Source organism: Rosa chinensis, chromosome 4 (genome assembly GCF_002994745.2).
Source record: "Rosa chinensis cultivar Old Blush chromosome 4, RchiOBHm-V2, whole genome shotgun sequence".
Taxonomy (NCBI): Eukaryota; Viridiplantae; Streptophyta; class Magnoliopsida; order Rosales; family Rosaceae; genus Rosa; species Rosa chinensis.
In genome coordinates, this window is record NC_037091.1 from 21,077,430 (window position 1) to 21,095,625 (window position 18,196).

General features: G+C 38.0%; 2 protein-coding genes and 1 pseudogene across 2 annotated transcripts; 1 reads left to right on the forward strand and 2 right to left on the reverse strand.

Moving 5' to 3' along the window:
* Nucleotides 1-887: 887 nt before the first annotated feature.
* On the forward strand, nt 888-2,982 carry LOC112196406 (aspartyl protease family protein At5g10770). The gene is made up of 3 exons (XM_024336749.2): nt 888-1,211; nt 1,312-1,752; nt 1,848-2,982. Exons 1-3 carry the CDS (start codon nt 989-991, stop codon nt 2,672-2,674), a joined length of 1,491 nt encoding a protein of 496 aa, XP_024192517.1. The 5' UTR covers nt 888-988; the 3' UTR covers nt 2,675-2,982.
* A 783-nt stretch (nt 2,983-3,765) lies between these two features.
* Nucleotides 3,766-16,071, reverse strand: LOC112198975. The gene is made up of 8 exons (XM_024340051.1): nt 15,992-16,071; nt 15,819-15,899; nt 15,435-15,560; nt 15,172-15,328; nt 14,245-14,304; nt 5,290-5,874; nt 5,066-5,184; nt 3,766-3,886 (listed from the first exon to the last, which is right to left on the reverse strand). Exons 1-8 carry the CDS (start codon nt 16,069-16,071, stop codon nt 3,766-3,768), a joined length of 1,329 nt encoding a protein of 442 aa, XP_024195819.1.
* On the reverse strand, nt 14,047-17,323 carry LOC112198976 (annotated as a pseudogene).
* Between the last annotated feature and the right edge of the window lie 873 nt (nt 17,324-18,196).

The window sequence follows — 18,196 nt, forward strand, 5'->3', positions numbered from 1 at the left end:
AGTGATAGTTTTACATAGTCGGGTACTGAAGTTAAGAGTGGACCTTAGTTCAGGTATTGTTTGAAAAATTTTCTCTTTAAGGAAAGCAACAAATCGAACGGAATTCTTTGTCTAGCTCTTAGCCTATGCAACACGCATTATATATGTAGGCATTCAATCAACTACTTCACATGCATATGGAACCATTAGTGTAATTATATATGGACACAGATAAAGACTGTACTACGTACTACCAAGCTAGCTAGCCAACTAGTTTATGTCTTAAATCTGTCTTAGACAAAGATATCGAGAATTTCTTGTGGCAGAGTTTAACATGTTATCTATTATTTATATATATACTATTATTAAGAAGAGAAGAGAGTTTGTCAGCCAAAACAGTGAAAATTTATCAAAATATTCCTCAACTATTTTGAAATATTTGAGAAAAATAAAATGGTCAATTCACAAATAAAAGAAAAACAAAAGAAATTTAACAAAAAAAAATAAAAAAATAAAAAAAATATGTATAGTAATTTTCTCTACATTCTGTGGAATAACTTCCCATATAATTATACTGTTATACACACCCTGTGTTTGGAATCTAGTATCTTGGAATCTAGTATCTTATTAAGTGGATATATTCTTCTTCATTAATTCAAACATATGGGCTAATAAATTTAAAATAGAAACATCATGAAATGACTCGTTGTCATTCTTAAAAAAAAAAAAAAGACTCGTTGTCATTCGAGTGGTTAGCATAACTTTGTTCGGATATATTGATAGCTAGCTAGACGTTAGGAAATAATCTCACATATGGGAAAGGAATCAAGGCCGGGAGAAAAGGAATGGAGAACCCCACCCCAGCTCACCGTACACTCCACTGCAATTTTTTTTTTTGGTACTCCACTGCGATCACTATCTTCTCGATAAGCTTATAGAGCTAAGCGTGTGCTAATTCTAGGAGCAACAAAATTTTGAGCTATAGAACTTGGTCTGTCATCAATAATTTATGGCAGCTATTAGTCCTAGCTCCTCCTCCTCCTCTTCCACCCCCATTATGAGGTATTTCACCGGTTTGTCTCTAATTCTAAGCCTGACTCTGTGTTCTTTGGACAAGGGCTTTGCGTTAGCAGAAGGAGATTCAAAAGAACGTCTCCTTCATCAACAATACACCCACACAGTTGATCTCCGATCTCTACTGCCAGCAACCACCTGCAGCCCCTCCACCAGAGGTTAAATAACACACACATATGTGATATATTATATAATGCGTACGTGCAATTCTGGACTTGTACTTAGGACTAGCTAACCTAAATTATTTAACTTTTTCAGGTAATAAAAGGATGGCATCTCTTGAAGTGGTACACAAGCATGGGCCATGCTCTCATCTTCCTCAACTCAAAGCGACTGCTATGAATCACACTTTAATTCTCGAGCAAGACCAAGCGCGAGTCAACTCACTCAACTCCCGGATTTCCAAGAGATTGAACGGCAATGAGGATCTAAGCCAATCGGAGGCCACCACCGTTCCGGCCCGGTGGGCAAGCAGCCAAAATGCAGGCAACTACATGGTGACGGTGGGATTGGGCACACCTAAAAAACAACTTTCCCTCGTATTTGACACCGGAAGCGACCTCACTTGGACTCAATGCCAACCTTGTTCTGAATTTTGCTACCCACAAGAGGAGCCCATTTTCGATCCTTCGGCCTCTTCCTCATATACCAACGTTTCCTGTAACAGCACAGAGTGCGTCCAACTCAGGACATCTACGGGTACATACCTAGAACCATGATTTCAAACTTATATTAAGGAAAAAGTATTATTGCTTCGCTCCTTCATAATGGGGTATTATCTGATATGAATGCAGAATCTGACAAATGCTTAGGAGACACATGCCCATATTCCGTGACGTACGGAGACTCATCTTACACTACTGGATATTTCGCCACAGACAAGTTGACCTTAACTCCTAACGACGTGTTCGTTGGGTTCTTCTTCGGCTGCGGCCAAGAAAACGTAGGTTTCTACGACGGCTCGGCCGGTTTACTTGGTCTCTCCCTCAACAAGTTCTCCATCGTCGAACAAACCGCACAAAAGTACAGCCGCTTCTTCTCCTACTGTCTGCCACCAACCGCAAGCTCCACCGGTTACCTCAGCTTCGGCGCACCCAGTGGAGCTTCCAATGCTGCCGTCAAATACACGCGAATCACTAACTTATCCTCGAGCTTAGAGCTTTACTGCCTAGACCTGGTTGGCATCAATGTGAATGGACAAAAGCTCTCAATTCCTGCTTCGGTGTTTTCGTCGCCAGGGACGATCATCGACTCCGGGACCGTCATATCGCGGCTGCCGCCCACCGCGTATACCGCTTTGCGGGACGCGTTTCGGGCAGCGATGATAAGCTATCCGTTAGTTCCGGGGCCGGAAAAGCTCCTAGATACATGCTACGACCTTAGTGGCTATCCAACGGTGACGTATCCGAAAATAGAATTTGTGTTCGGCGACGGGGTTACGTTGGAATTGGACGCAACCGGCATTGTCTACATTTTCGACGGTTCGAATAAGCAGGTTTGCTTGGCTTTTGCTGGGAACGATAACGACATTGCGATTTTCGGGAATACTCAGCAGAAGAATATGGAGGTGTTGTATGACGTTGCCGGAGGGAGAGTTGGATTTGCTCCCGGCGGTTGCTGATGAATGTTTCAAAGTTATATTTTTGCATGCAATTTATACGAAAAACTGTAAATTGTAACAGAAAGTTCCTAGAGCAAACACAATTTACAATATCAAATAATAAGGCACTAGAGGCTTCTCTAGGAACTATATTGGTCCAAGAAGCGCCATCATTAAGATTATAACCTAAGTTGCTGTAAGTTTGCCTCGTTAAAGATATATTATTGCATGCAATTATTGTACTGTACTATTGTACGTTTAGTGTTTTGGCAATATTGTAATATTGAACAGTACCATATATGTATGCTCTTTGCAGCCTTGTTAAACGCTCTGAAAAATCCAATGCCCTTTATTTTGCAAAAACCATTGTCCTCATTTAATAGCTGACAATATATGTGCTGCTAAAATGCTATAATTTTGACCATTTATTATGGTAAAGAACTTGATCACTTATCATCTATGATGGTATAGCATTACTAGTGGAATACTTTTGCGATGCTGGGGGGAGTGGGGGATATGAACTATGTGTGCTTTAAAATTTGTTCGTTAAAGATTCGTCCATGAGTGAACTAAATAACGTGTATATAATTGTCATAAGACCATTATATTTCTTACTTTATGTTATTCCTTTCAAAAAAATCAAAGAGCCACAAGTTCAGTGTTTCCTCTCATCAAATTGAGAAATTTCTATGATTTTGATACCATTGGCGGTGGGAAGTATAGATAGAGCAATTTTTTTTTTCCAGCTATTTCTTAATTTATATGGAACTTTTATCGATTCTTTTGTTTCCATTTTGCATTAACTCCCACTCTTATCCTCATCTACGTTTTATCATATTCGATTTTTTTTTAATCCCCACCCCACTCTCACCCTTGATGGGGCTCGAACTCTTAACCTCTCAAATAAGAAATCATATTCGATTGAATCGTGCTAAATTAACAAAGTAGCAAACTCAACGAATAAAGTACCCTGCCTCCGACCTGCCACCATAGGAGGAAGAAAGAACCATCATCGCCGCTACTAAAAGAGAAAGTAAAAGTAAAATAATCTTAGCTTGGGAATTAATTCAAGCCAATTACGTAGCCCTACCTTTTGGCATGGTAGGGACTTATTAGAGAAAGTTGACCAGTGCCCTCTTGACCAGTCTCCAGTTGGGCAAGGTGAGGTGGTGACCTCTATGGGAGAAAAAATGGCTTCCACCAGTTGATTGATGACCGGCTTCTTCATGAATTCTGGTTACCCAGGCGAAGAAAAAGGGCAACAGGGCAACATTGTTCTTGACCCATCTTGGCCGGCTGCCAGCTCGGCCCAATGCCGACGTGGGTGACGTCAGCGACTTCGGCGGGCAATTGTCCAGCTGATGGCTTTTTTTGCAGTTTGAAACCAATGCTAACCGTAGGTTTTTAATTACGCTTTCAATCCAATGGCATTCAATTAACATGTTTGCAGAGGTAATGTTGGCTTCTTTTGCAATTGAAACCAATGTTGACCGTTGGTTTTAATTATGATTTCAATCCAATGGCATTCAATTAAGAGCAACTCCAACAGCTTCCCTATAATTTCTGTATTATAGGGAAGCAAAAGTCAAAACTTTAGCCTTTTTTTCTGCTCTAACTCCAACAGATTCCCTATTTTACAACAATCTCTAAAATCTCCATATTCTTCCTTAAAATTTTAGAGTTTGCTGTAAATATAGGGAATTTGGTTTTCTCTTTCCTCACTTTTCCTAAAATAGAGATAGTTATAGAAAATCTGTTGGAGCAAAAGATGCTTATTTTTCCCTAAAGTATAGAAAAATCAACATATAGGGAATCTGTTGGAGTTGCTCTAACATGTTTGCAGAGGTAATGTTGGTTTCTCCACTCACTTTCAATCCAATGACAATCAATTAACATATTTGTAGAGGTAATAAAACACACGGGCTATTAATAGTAAGAAAAGTTGATATAAAAATTTCTAAAAATAGTAATAAATTCTCTATAAATACCCAAATTTTTTTAAAATTGTAATAAATTCTCTATAAATGTTCATTATTACAATCTATTTACTGTTAAAGGAAAAACACATTATGTGCCTTCGTCAAAGTGATTGACGGAGAGGGAATCAAGTAATTAGCAATCACCATCAATCAGCATGGATCAAGGACCAATCAGTAGTTAATGTCATCATTGTAATTGATATTTCCGTTGTAATTCTCTCCCTATATAAATGGACTATGAAATGAAATGAGTAGACCAATTCCAATTGTCATTTTACTTTAACATTTACATCAAATATATTTCAATTTTACAATAGACAAATTAAAAAAATTTAAATAAACAGTAACTAACCGGTCAAGAAACAGAACGGGTGAAAACATATATCTAGTGGCAGTAAATAGTTTCTTGACCGTTCGACCCAGTGACCCTGACCTTTTCCCCCAACTGTGAAGGTCTTCTTCCTCCACAGTTGTCTCCCTAAACGCCTCATAATATGGCTTCAAGCTATGGCCATTCACCTTAAACTCGTTGCCAGTTGCTTCACTTCTAATCTGTATAGCACCATGAGGAAAAACGTGAGTAAAAATAAAAGGTCCAATCCAACGAGATTTAAGTTTACCAGGAAAGATTTTAAGTCGAGAGTGAAACAATAGGACTTTTTGTCCCACAACAAAGGTCTTGCCACGAAGCATCTTATCATGATAAGCCTTAGTCTTCTCCTTGTAAATCTGTGAACTCTCATAAGCATCATTCCTAAACTCTTCCAATTCATTCATTTGGAGTTTCCTCAACACTCCAGCATCACTCATGGACATGTTCAACGTCTTCAAGGCCCACCATGCTCTATGTTTAAGCTCCACAGGCAAATGACATGCCTTACCATACACAATCTTGAAAGGTGACATCCCTATTGGCGTTTTAAAAGCTGTCCTATAAGCCCATAAAGCATCATTAAGGCGTTTGCTCCAATCCTTCTTGTTAGTGCTCACAGTCTTCTCCGAAATCTGCTTGATCTGACGGTTAGAAACTTTCGCTTGTCCACTTGTCTGAGGATGATAGGGCATAGAGACCCTATGTGTGACGTTATACTTCTTGAACAAAGCAGCTATGGTCTTGTTGCAAAAATGTGTCCCTCCATCACTAATAATTGCTCTTGGCATTCCAAACCTTGCAAAGATGTTAGTCTTTATAAAATCTGAAACAACTTGAGAATCATTAGTCCTGGTGGCCTTTGCTTCCACCTATTTTGACACATAATCAACAGTAAGCAAGATATATAGAAAACCATAAGATGAAGGAAAGGGTCCCATAAAATCAATTCCCCACACATCAAAAATTTCAACAATAAGGATATTAGTTAAGGGCATTTGATTTCTAGGTCCTAAGTTTCCAGTTCTTTGACACCTATCACAAGTCATACAGAAAGCATGTGCATCTTTAAATAATGAAGGCCAAAAGAAACCAGATTCTAACACCTTTTTAATGCAGTTTTCTTAGATCCAAAATGACCCCCATAATTTTTAGCATGGCAAAAAGACAAAATATCATTAAATTCAGATTCATCAACACATCGTCTAACTATGCCATCATTACAAATTTTCCACAAGTAAGGATCATCCCATACATATTGCCTAGCAGTTTTTTTAAGTTTAGCATGCAAGTGACTTGACAAATGACTAGGGACTTTATTTGTAACTAAGAAATTAAAGCCAATTAACATTTGCTAGTCCCCCACACTATTTCCTTATATTTATACCCCCACACTTAGCATTTGCTAGTCCCTTAGGAAAATAATGCAAAAACAAGGAAATAGTATTCTGAAGAGGACGTTCTTAAACTTGAAATATGAAGAGCCTCATATTTCTATAATCTAAGTCAACAGTCGAAGCCAAGCATTCTTTAATTTCTTGTTTCCACATGATTCATACAAAAAATGGCAAAATTGAAAAATGTTAAGCCATTTGATTTTTATGATTTTCATTTCGATTTTATTTGACAAGCTACATTTTTTGTGCAAATTTTGGATGACCAAACAGTTATGGAATTCTTGCATACGAATCTAAAGAATGATATTGCATAGTAGTGGAAAATTGAAAAAAGTTCACAAATTTTAAATATAATTGAAGACGTGCTATCTAGAACAGCAGACACACACGCACACACATAACCTTTTCCTTGTCCATAATGTTCAAACAAATGTATTACCGTTCTAGAGATGACACTCAATTTAATATTTGCAGATTTTTAGTATTTCCGACAACTAGGTAATTCAACGATCTGAAATGGTCATTCTTTTATATGCATAAATCTTTTCTACAAAAACTAGCCAATTTGATAACCGTTTGGTCATCCAAAATATGCAAAAAATGCAATCGGTCGAATAAATTGAAATGGAAAACATAAGAATCAAATGGCTAAATAGTTTTCAATTTGGCTAGATAGATAGCTGCGTGCGCTTGGCTATCTATCTTTTTTGTTCAACTTGAAGCAACTAAAAAAAAAAGGAATTGAATACATGGTTTCCCCGTGCGAAGGTGATGCACAATTGGCATATCTAATGGACATAGGCTACATTAATGCTGTAACAACTATTGATTCAGACTTGATGACATTTGGGGTTTCAAGGGTAAGTACATTTTTTTCTTATTTAATTTAGAATTTTTTTTTGAATGTAATCCGGACAAATTTGTATTTGATAATGAAATTTTATTGAAAAAGAGTGGCAGAGTCAGTAAAATGGATGGATTTTTCTCCAAAAATGTTTCTGGAAGTCTGTGTATTTTATGGATGTGACTACCTAGTTGACGAAGCTTTCAAGAGTAAAGAGGACGGAGAAGTAATCAATATCGATTTACTGAAAGCTCATCAACTGATTCAGAAGCACAGGAGTTTCCTTATTGCTATTGAGAAAGAAAATATCTTCTTTTGCGGATCGTAACGGTAAGGTAACTTTTTGTAGGGATTTAGTTGTATGAGGGTTTCGAACTGCTCATTTGGGATTTACTCAACAACAGGTATATGACCCCATCAAACAGTCTGATGCCAAATTATTGCATTTACAGTATAATTTTGAGGACTTGAACCAATTAGATATGGAGAGTGAAATTTGGACTCCCCTTTTTGTAAACCACACTCCCACTATCATCAACATTTTTATTTCAAAATTAGCCCTTAGACTATGTTGCATTTCGTTCCCGCCGTTCAACAATCGAAGCCAAGCATTCTTTAATTTTTTGTTTCCACATGATTCATACAAAAAATGGCAAAAATGAAAAACGTTAAGCCATTTGATTTCTATGATTTTCATTTCAATTTTATTTGACAAACTACTTTTTTGTGCAGATTTTGGATGACCAAACGGTTATGGAATTCTTGCATACGAATCTAAAGAATGATATGTTTTTATCTTTGAGTTCTATTGCATAGTAGTACAAAATTGTAAAAGTTCACAAATTTTAAATATAATCGTGGATGTGCTCTCTAAAACGACAGACAGACAGAAACATAACCTTTTTCTTATCCAAAATGTTCAAACAAATGTACTACCATTCTAGAGATGACACCACAATTTAATATTTACAGATTTTTAGTATTTCCAACAACTAGGTAATTCAATGATCAGAAATTGTCATTCTTTTATATGCATAAATCTTTTCGGCAAAAACTAGCCAATTTTATAACCGTTTGGTCATCCAAAATATGCAGAAAAATGCAGTCGGTCAAATAAATTGAATTGGAAATCATAGGAATCAAATGGCTAAACAGTTTTCAATTTGCCAAGATAGATAGCCGATAGCCGCGCTTGGCTATCTATCTTTTTTGTTCAACTTGAAACAACCCAAAAAAATGGAATAGAATACATGGTTTCCCTAATAGGAGCATTATAATGAGACGTTTTGAATGTTATTTCTTCATATTTACTTAGTTATTTCCTTAATTAAATAGAATTTTAATAAAAGTTTCTATTTTTAGGATTTTTAATAAAGTTTCTATGTTTAGGTACCATGGAACAAATTGAGTAGAAATGAGCTTAAAGGAGAAAGAGAAGCAAGAAAACGTTGGAAATGACTAAGGCCAGGCACAAGGATGCAGAAATGAGCTGAAATGAAGAAATGAAGTTTTCCTGGTCCGACTAGGAAACCCAGTCAAAGTAGGAATCCTAATGACACAAGGAGTCCCAATTGAACTAGGAAAGCAAAAGAAGATTCTGGAAGGTTCAAGAACATTTCATATGAAGAGTCCTTGTTTGACTAGGAGTCCTAAAGACATGAGGAGTCCGGATGGGGCTAGGAAACCTCAGAGCACTAGGAGACCATGTGGCTTCAAGATAGCTCAAGAAAGCTCAAGAATGTTCTAGAAAACTTGGGATATTGAGGCAAATAAAGATACCTAAGTATACTAGGGTTTCTTGGATGCAAAAGGAATGAATTCTGAGTGAAATAAGTGTTTTTGCCGTGAGATATTCAAGGGATCTGGAAGGTGATATGATGGAGAGTTTTAAGGGATTTACAATATTTAGGAAGGTTGAAAACAGGTCCATATATCATCCTTGAGCTCTACACTCCATCCTTGGTTGAAATTGAGGAGATAAATATGAAAATAATCATGTAATTAATTCAAAAATAATCTCCCTAGAATCAATGTGATAATTTGAAGACTTCTTATTGGTTGGATGACACATGAAGGATGATGTGGAATTATCTGATTGGCTACTGCTATGTGGATTAATCAGAAAAATCCTAGAAAATAAAAAGAAGAATTATGAAGGCTCGGAGACCAAGTTACCATCCTCCTATAAATAGGAGCATCATTGGGACGTTTGACACACCACTTCTCCCATAATTCTAAACACAAAAAAGTCTCTCCATTCTCTAGTCTTCAGAAGCTCTGCGTCTCAACCAAGGAGGAGAAGAAGTCATGTAATACATCAAGATCCTAGCCGCCATCCACCCTTGTGTCATCCCTAGAAGATTGTTTGCTTTCAAGGATCTTCAAGTTCTTCATCTCAGGGCTTTGTCATTCATCTTTCATGGTGTATTTCATACTTTCTTTTGTTTTCTTCGTTTGATTTCGTAGACCTATGAATTCTAGTTAACATGACGTTAAGGGCAAAGTTTAAAGCCCGTTTATATATTTTGAAATAAAGTTGTGATTTCTATGTGTTGATTTCTATGTTGCTTATGTGAGATTGCTTGATTGATTTTGGATTATAAAAAACTTTTCTATGTATATGTGTTTTGGTGGCCAACTTAGGATATATGCATGTAATTGGAGCTAGATTTAGGTAAATAATTCACCTAATAGTTTTGTGAACCTATTGCATAAGTAGTAAAGGCTTTGGATAAAAGTCGAAATCAATTAAGGAGGATTGCAAATAGATGAACTTTTTCATACTAGGTTGTGCACTTTGGTTGACATCCTTTATTTGTTCTCATGCGTTGAATGTGTTCTTGAGTAGCTAGCTTTCTAGACTATAATTGTATGTTCAATATGATTAATTTAGGTGCTTTCACTTAGATTAATTATTCAAGGAAAGTAAAAAAATGGGAAATCGTTTGCTTATTAACGTTTCACATGGTCAACTTCTTTCTCATGACATAGAAAATCAACTATAGGAAAATTGGATTTCTTGCATATGAATGTGGTTTTGATTTTTGTTCCTTGTGTTTCACCCTTGTATATGTGTTTTTACATTTTCTTTATTTTCTTTATTTAATTTTTGATTTAATAATCCTAAAATCCCCCTTCTTTATGTTAATTCTTTGTTTTATTTTTTGTAAATAATAATTCATACTTTTTATTAATTCTTTATTTGTTTATGCAATTACAGGTGTACCCTCAATCTCCGACTTGAACGATCCCTACTTATTATATACTGACAACTACATTTTGCAGGGTTAAATTGCGCACTTGGTTTTAGCGTATCATTCCCCGTGCGAAGGTGATGCACAATTGACATATCTAATGGACATGGGCTACATTAATGTTGTAACCACTATCGATTCAGACTTGATGACATTTGGGGTTTCAAGGGTAAGTACATTTTTTTTCTTATTTAATTTAGAAATTTTTTTGAATGTAATCCAGACAAATTTGCCTTTGATAATGAAATTTTATTGAAAGTTAAGAAGTTTTCAATAGTTTTTAATTTCATTTCTTTTTATTCTTTTTATAGATTATATATGGTTGGAATTCCGAAAACGGATGTTGTCATTACTATGAGATTAAAAGAGTGGCAGAGTCAGAAAAATGGATGGATTTTTCTCCAAAAATGTTTCTGGAAGTTTGCATATTTTATGGATGTGACTACCTAGTTGACAAAGCTTTCAAGATTAAAGAGGATGGAGAAGTAATCAATATCGATTTACTAAAAGCTCATTAACTGATTCAGAAGCACAAGAGTTTTCTTATTGCAATTGAAAAAAGAAAATATTTTCTTTTGCGGATCATAACGGTAAGGTAACTTTTTGTAAGGATTCTGTTGTATGAGGGTTCCGTACTGCTTTTTGGGATTTACTCAACAACAGGTATATGACCCCATCAAACTGTCTGGCTCCAAATTATTGCATTTGCAGTATGATTTTGAGGACTTGAACCAATTAGATATGGGGAGTGAAATTTGGGCACTCCCCTTTTTGTAAGCCACACTCCTGTTTGGCTCCAAAACCAGTTGGCTTGCAAATCGTCTCTTTTGGGCGAGTGATTGCGCAGGCGTGCCAGCACCATGGGGTGCAGTCGTCGGAGAATACCTTGACCTGACTTCTTGATCAAACGATGTGGACGAGGAGAGCACCAACCTCGTCACAAGGTTCTTTTCTCTGCCTTCCGAAAAAGGACTTCTTGCCTTACTGGTAAGGGCTTTGGTTGTGGTCTCTTGCGTTCACCGAATCGATACTCAACGTTATAGGCTGAGCAGAGCAATCATTAGGAAGTTGGAGAAAGCACGGGTTTTGCTAAAGCGTGACTTTAGCTTCGCTGGGTTGCGAGGGCGTTACCCTTGCTTCGCTGGTAGTATCTGTAGCAGTAGCACTGGCAGTCGGCTCGCGAGGAGACTAGGACTGGAAGCACGGTCGCCGGGTTGGTCTGGTGATGCTGACAGTCGGCTCGCGAGGAGACTAGGACTGACGCGTGGTCACCGGGTTTCAACGAGGTTGAAGGTTTGCTCCGGGGAGGCTTTGTAATCGCTGGGATTAGTTGAGTTGAGAGAGAGGTCCTTTTCTGTATCGTCTTTAGCCTCTATATATAGGCTACTGCAGATTCACCTTCCTAAGAGGAATGAAATACTATATTTTAGGCCACAGTTATTGGCCTTGAATCAAATAAAAACTCTTAATAGTTTTGATATTATCGTAAGTAATAAAAGATTGACTCTGTTATAGCAATCTTTTAGGTAAAATTAATTACCTTTTAGAGTCCTGGATGTGATCTTCCTCTTGGTCGCGAGCTGTTGGATATGCATTGATTGCATGTATATATTCTCGTGGGGACTCTGTAGCTATGCAATCATGCATAATTATATCACCCTTATTTATTGCAATCCCCTTGAAGTGTTTCACGTCCACCTTAATTGCTTGACTGCATGGGAAAACTTGGTTCCTTGCATGCATCTTATTGGCTGCAAATAGTTGATGGCCCACCATGCTATCTCTTCCTTGATTGTTTCACCATGCATGAACCACCATATATAAAAAAAAAAAAAAAAAATATATATATATATATATTTATATATATATATATATATATATATATATAAGCCTCATTGCAATTAAGCATGATTGACTCTTCCTCCAACTGCTCCACGTCCATTATGGCTATGTGGGACCCTTTGATTTCTTGCTTAATGCATGAGCAATTGTATAAACCATTCGCGTAGGCCACGTCCCCTTGCGAATATATTAATTGTATGAGAAGATTCGCATGGCTCCTCTCGTACACATGTTAGCATTCAAGCAAATAAGTCATTCTTAATTATCAAAGATTTGATAATCACTAGTAAATCAAGGAATATTCAGATTTGCTTCAAGATTGCTTGGCCTCCAAGTAGGCTTTACTTGGCCTCCAAACAATATATTCCGAGCTAAGCTTGGGCCACGGATATTGGCCTGGTTTTCTTTGAGTCCCTCTTATCGGGAAAAAATGTTATTTTGGGCTCAAACAACTCCCACTATCATTTCAACATTTTTATTTCCACAATTAGCACTCAGACTATGTTGCCTTCAGTTCCCGCCGTTCACAGTAGCATTAGAAGTTTAGAACCAGTTCCTGTCGATTATGGATTGAGACGACCTCGATGGGTCGAGCAAGCCTGCTCCGCTTAGTCGGTCCAAAAACATCCCACCCAAACCCAAATCCAAATCCGTCGTAAAAACCAAATGTATAGTCAATGTCTGAGCACCGAGCACAAAACCAAATGTATATAAATTTCAATTCAAAATTTGTTAAGATTACCGATCAAACCTGAAACCGCTTATCCTCGCATGTCTTCAATTTTTTCTCTTCAATTTATAGACCCTTTTGCAAAACCCACTTCGTATTAGTTTCAAGATATGGAAATAAACAAGTGAATTATTGGACATTTTTGGTTTTTGGTGTTTGTGTTTTCTGCTATATAGTAGATTTAAGTGGCTGTAGATGGGGGGGGGGGGGGGGGGGGGGGTTAGCCAAGTCCTATAATCACAATTAACATGGTGCATCACCAAAAAATCCTACAATCACAATTAACATGGTGCTTGTGAACCACTAATCCTAGAAGATCAAGGGAGAGAGAGAGAGACACTTTTACTCTTTAAAACTATCTCATTTACATAACCTTTTGCGGCAACTAAATGACTAATGTGGTTATGCCAATCATTTAATGAATTTTATGATAGATTGGGTTTTGTGCTACATTAATTACTATATAAGATGAGTTGTAGATAGCGCCCAAAAAAACAATCCACCTACATTATTCAATATTAATTTAAGAGTAAAATGAATATAATTTCAAAACTAATTAAAATTGTGCGAGAGGAAATCTTGATGGAGCTGAAAATAGTTCGCATTCTGGTTTTGAACTGGGTTTGAGCTTTCGTTGGTTCTATACTGATTACTGAGAAGAACTGTCTGACTGAACTTGGACCGACAACTCGATGCTGGAAAAGGATTGCTGCAGATTAGTGGTTGATGTCATCGATCAGTATACATAATGGAGGCAATACCTCTGAACTCATGACAGGACTGATGAACAGAACGCATTTCTGTCTACTAGTTACTGATACTATGATAGACAATGGTATATATCAGAGTGAACTAGTTGTGCATTCTGTTTAAAGCAATATAAGCCATGTCACATATATGTATGCACTTACTGTTCGACGTGTTACATATACTGACATCAATCTAGCTGAGAGAAGTGAACAAAACGCTAGAGAAGATAAGGGAATGCAAAATCATATTGACATCAATAGCTAGCTATACAGGGTAAGTAAATAACAGTTGCAATAACTTTGTTTAGCCTGAGACACAAGCATATGAGTGAAAAAAAAGGTCTCTTGTTCAGACTCTTGCTTTGTCCATAAAGATTAGTTAGTCTGAGCGCACCACTGTCATTAATTGCTAGTACACATTCTTACACTTCCGCTGGGAGTTGCAGTGTCATAGTCCGAACCTTCATGTTCTCTTCCCGCCCTGTCCTGAGATTATTTGAAGAAAAAATAACCATGAATTAAAAGTCGAAGTCTACGAAGGTAGAGTTCTGTTTCAAACTTTCAATGCTTTCCATCTTAAACAAAGAGCACTCAAAACCTCTAATCCCAAGATGCATTAAGTTACTGTCCAACAGTTTCACACAATTCCTATACACCCATTTTTTCATAGCAAATCAAAATTAGTCAATGAGAAGTACATCAAAATAGCTTCTAGATGAAAAAATATATTTAACACCTGCGCGAACCAGTTCTAGATAAAAGAAATGCACACCAATTACTCAATTAGAAAGACATTTAAATTCCATGCCAATCTCTGGTCATGTAGAAGTGCTTATCATTGGCCAAAAAACAAAAAAAAGCTTCTATTTCTAGCTAAAAGGAATACACAAAAGGTTGTCCCCAGTTCTAGATATTAGAGAACAAAAGGTTGTCCCTAGTTTCAGACTGCAATTCCATGTAGACAATATAGATATACGCAGACTGAGGTTTCAAACAATGTGTAGCTTCATAAAACACAACAGAAATGGAAGTCCAGTTAGCAAGATTAATTAGAGAAATGAATGGGAGCTTACATCTCTGAAAGTGAAAAAGTTCTTGAAGCTCAACTATTCGTTTAATTGTAGAATGCAGAGAAAAGGAATACAAATGCAGCATGTCCAAGCAATATTCAAAGGAGTATCACACTATACAAATTCAATGACACAACTTTTTATTTCTATGCTTGATTTCAAATAACGTGATTTGTGCTAGACAATAGTACACTCGTAGTTCTTGTGCAAAACAATGGGCAATTATTTAAATTTCAACAACATAGAACAAAGGGGCTGCATGAACAAGAGAGGTAAAGAATACTGGCCATAAGTGCATGAACAAATCAAGACCATACCAGTCATTCCAGCTCAATCCCTTGACTAGCAGCACCATCAACACATGTGGATGCTCCGATTCAAGCTGTGATAGTTCCAGTTCCTTGCCAGCAACCCAAACACCACAAAACTTAATACCAAGACTACAATTGCAAGCTCAGTGAACAACAATATCATCACACTAATCCCTTCAAAAAACCTAAAAAGGATTGAGATTTTCCTTCAATTGGTTGTAATTCGTAGATTTACTTCAATTTTACAAAACTCAATTTGCTTGCCATCAAATCCAAGAGAGAGGAAGAGTGGCGATGAAGAGCATCAGAATCATGAAATTCACATCCGCTGTGACAGTTGGGCAGAACTTGAAAATTACGCCTGAAGAGGCAAAATGCCATGTGAAAACTCTTTTAAAATCCCAGGTGAATGAATTCATTTCCTATTTTGCCAAACGAGGCACTTGTGGCAGGGGATTTCAAAGTCCCAGCAAATTTTCATCAACCACCAAATTCTCCCTTGGACTGCCTAAATGAGTGGGACTCAATGAGTCAATCTGGCTCAATCTCTAAACAAGTAAATCACTAATTTGCATCCAGAACAATCTTGGCAAGACCATGAGCTACAAAATTACGAAACCTGACTTCCTCATTTTGCAGATAGCTCACAGAAAAGAGCGCACATCCTCTACCAAACCATCCACTCAGGCCATCAACGATCCTTCAAATAAACCAAGTACCAATTCCAAGCAATCCATTTTCGGCAACACAGGCAGAATAGCTGCATCAGTGATAAACTGTAGACCAGCCTACACTGCCATTATTTCAGTAGGTAACAGAGAAGAAGAGCCAACCAAAGGCATGTCTATAGCACCCATCAACACCCCATACATGTTTCAAACCACTGCAGCCAAATCACGGTAGCAACTACCAAGCTTGACTGCCTCAAACAGTATTCAACTCATAAAAACCATCTGACATGACAATCAACACTTGGACTCTGAGTTCGTTCGTTGGCTCTTAGACAATTGAAAACTTTCACAAATAGAAAGACATCCTTTTCACTACATTATAAGGAGGAAGGGATTATAGTGGAAGTTTAAAAAGAACAAAGAACAGTAAAGGCAAGATGAAAGCTTATTCCACACATTTAATGAAAAATTAAGAGGCAGTATGCAATAAATACAAAATTTCAGGAGGGAAAAACTTCTGTTTGATGAGCAAAATTGGGCGACTGATTTTACTCAACCGACAATTTTTTCCCCTGTACACCACTCCTCTTCAATATTTTCATGTTCCTAATGTACTTGACTTTAACAGAAACCAAAAAATAAAGTGTTCAAGCTCCATTAGCTAATCAAACTCATATATGCTAGATTTAGATGCACAATAATACCGTTATCTGTCAACTCCAAACACCCCTTGCTTTGTGATTACAAATTCACAAGACAATGGCAGCAAATGAGGAGCAAAAACAACATCAAGGCGCCTTCTTGTTTGCCTGAACATATCATCCTCCAACCAATCATTTTCTCTCCCAAAAATCTCCTCATTTCAAGACAAGAACAACCTCGAATTCACGCAATGTGACCAAGCTAATCCCAAAGCAGGACAAACCCGTCTTGCGGATGAATGCAAGGAGCTCAAATTCCCAACTCTCATCCCATTTATCCCCTCTATTTCCCCCATAAATCAACCACCTGGTTCGTCACCACCACCGCCAAGCTGTACTTTCTCGCCAACAACTTCAGATCCCGGAAATCTCGAAGAACAGGAAGGACCTCCGCTTAAGATCCAAAGGGTTGTTGCCAAATTCGCTGCGAAATAGTGCGGCAATGGAATCAATCACAATTAGCCTCACAGGCAGCCGGGTTTTCCTGCTCGCAACAAAGCACTCTATCTTGGGCATTATGTCGAGCAGCTGGTGTGCATCATGTACAGCTTGAACGTATACATCTTCACAAGGGTTGGAGAGGATAAGATTAGCGTGGGACTGCGGGAGGAGCGGAAGGAGTGGGAGAGGTGGTGGAGGCGGCGAAAGGGGAAAGGGAATTCTGTGTGGAGGTAAAGAGAGGAGGCAGAGAGGCCGCCGTGGGAAGGAGGGAGCTGAGCGAAGAGAGTGAGTTGGAGGAGGTTTGAGGGGTGGGTTCATTGTTTTTGTGTCTTCAAATTGGGGTTGCTGTTGCATTTGCAATTGGTGCTTAGATGAAGGAAGGGCGGGAAATTGGAGGACTCTAAAAAAGAACGGTTTTTTAGGACTACACCAAACATACAATTAAGGGAAAATGGTCCGTTCGGTACCCCGTCTTTGGCTCCTTATAACTTTTGGTACCTGACAAAAAAAAAAAATCAATACGGTACCTGAAGTTCTTTGCCCGATCGAGGATTGGTACATATGGCCGTTATCTCCGTTACAGAAATTGCGGGCTGACAATTTTGATCATAAAATGACAAGTTTACCCTTTATTCTTTTTTTACTTTTTTTTTCCTTAGATTTTTTTTTTTGGTGAACGTTTTTGCCTCATTTCTTCTTCTTCCTTAGTTCCCCTGGTTTTTTTTTTTTTTTTAAACTAATCCTCCATCAAATTCATGCCAAACCCAACTCCTCACCCCCAGAGACTTTTGTGTCTTCTTCTTCTTCTTCATCTCTGCAAAAGACTCCACTTTTCTCCTCCCCCAACTAACCCACAACCCAAGACCCATTTTTGACCCCAACCCATTTCGCCTGCAATGCTCAGAAACCTCCGCCGCCTCTGCACCCGTCTTCGGTGGCCGTCCCGCCGCCGGTCCCGGAACAAAGTCGTCATCAAACGGTTTTGGGAAACGAACTCCAAGTCCCAATTCGAGCACGAACCCACTTCCAATAAGTCTTCGTCGGCGACGGTTCACCCGAACGGCCAGCTGGGCAGGTCAGAAACTGAGAAGTCCAGGCCTATTCGGGTCACCACTTTCAACGCTACCGGCGAGGAGGAAGAGTTGGGAGGGGGAGTGATTGGGTGCCCAATATTTTTGAGCTTG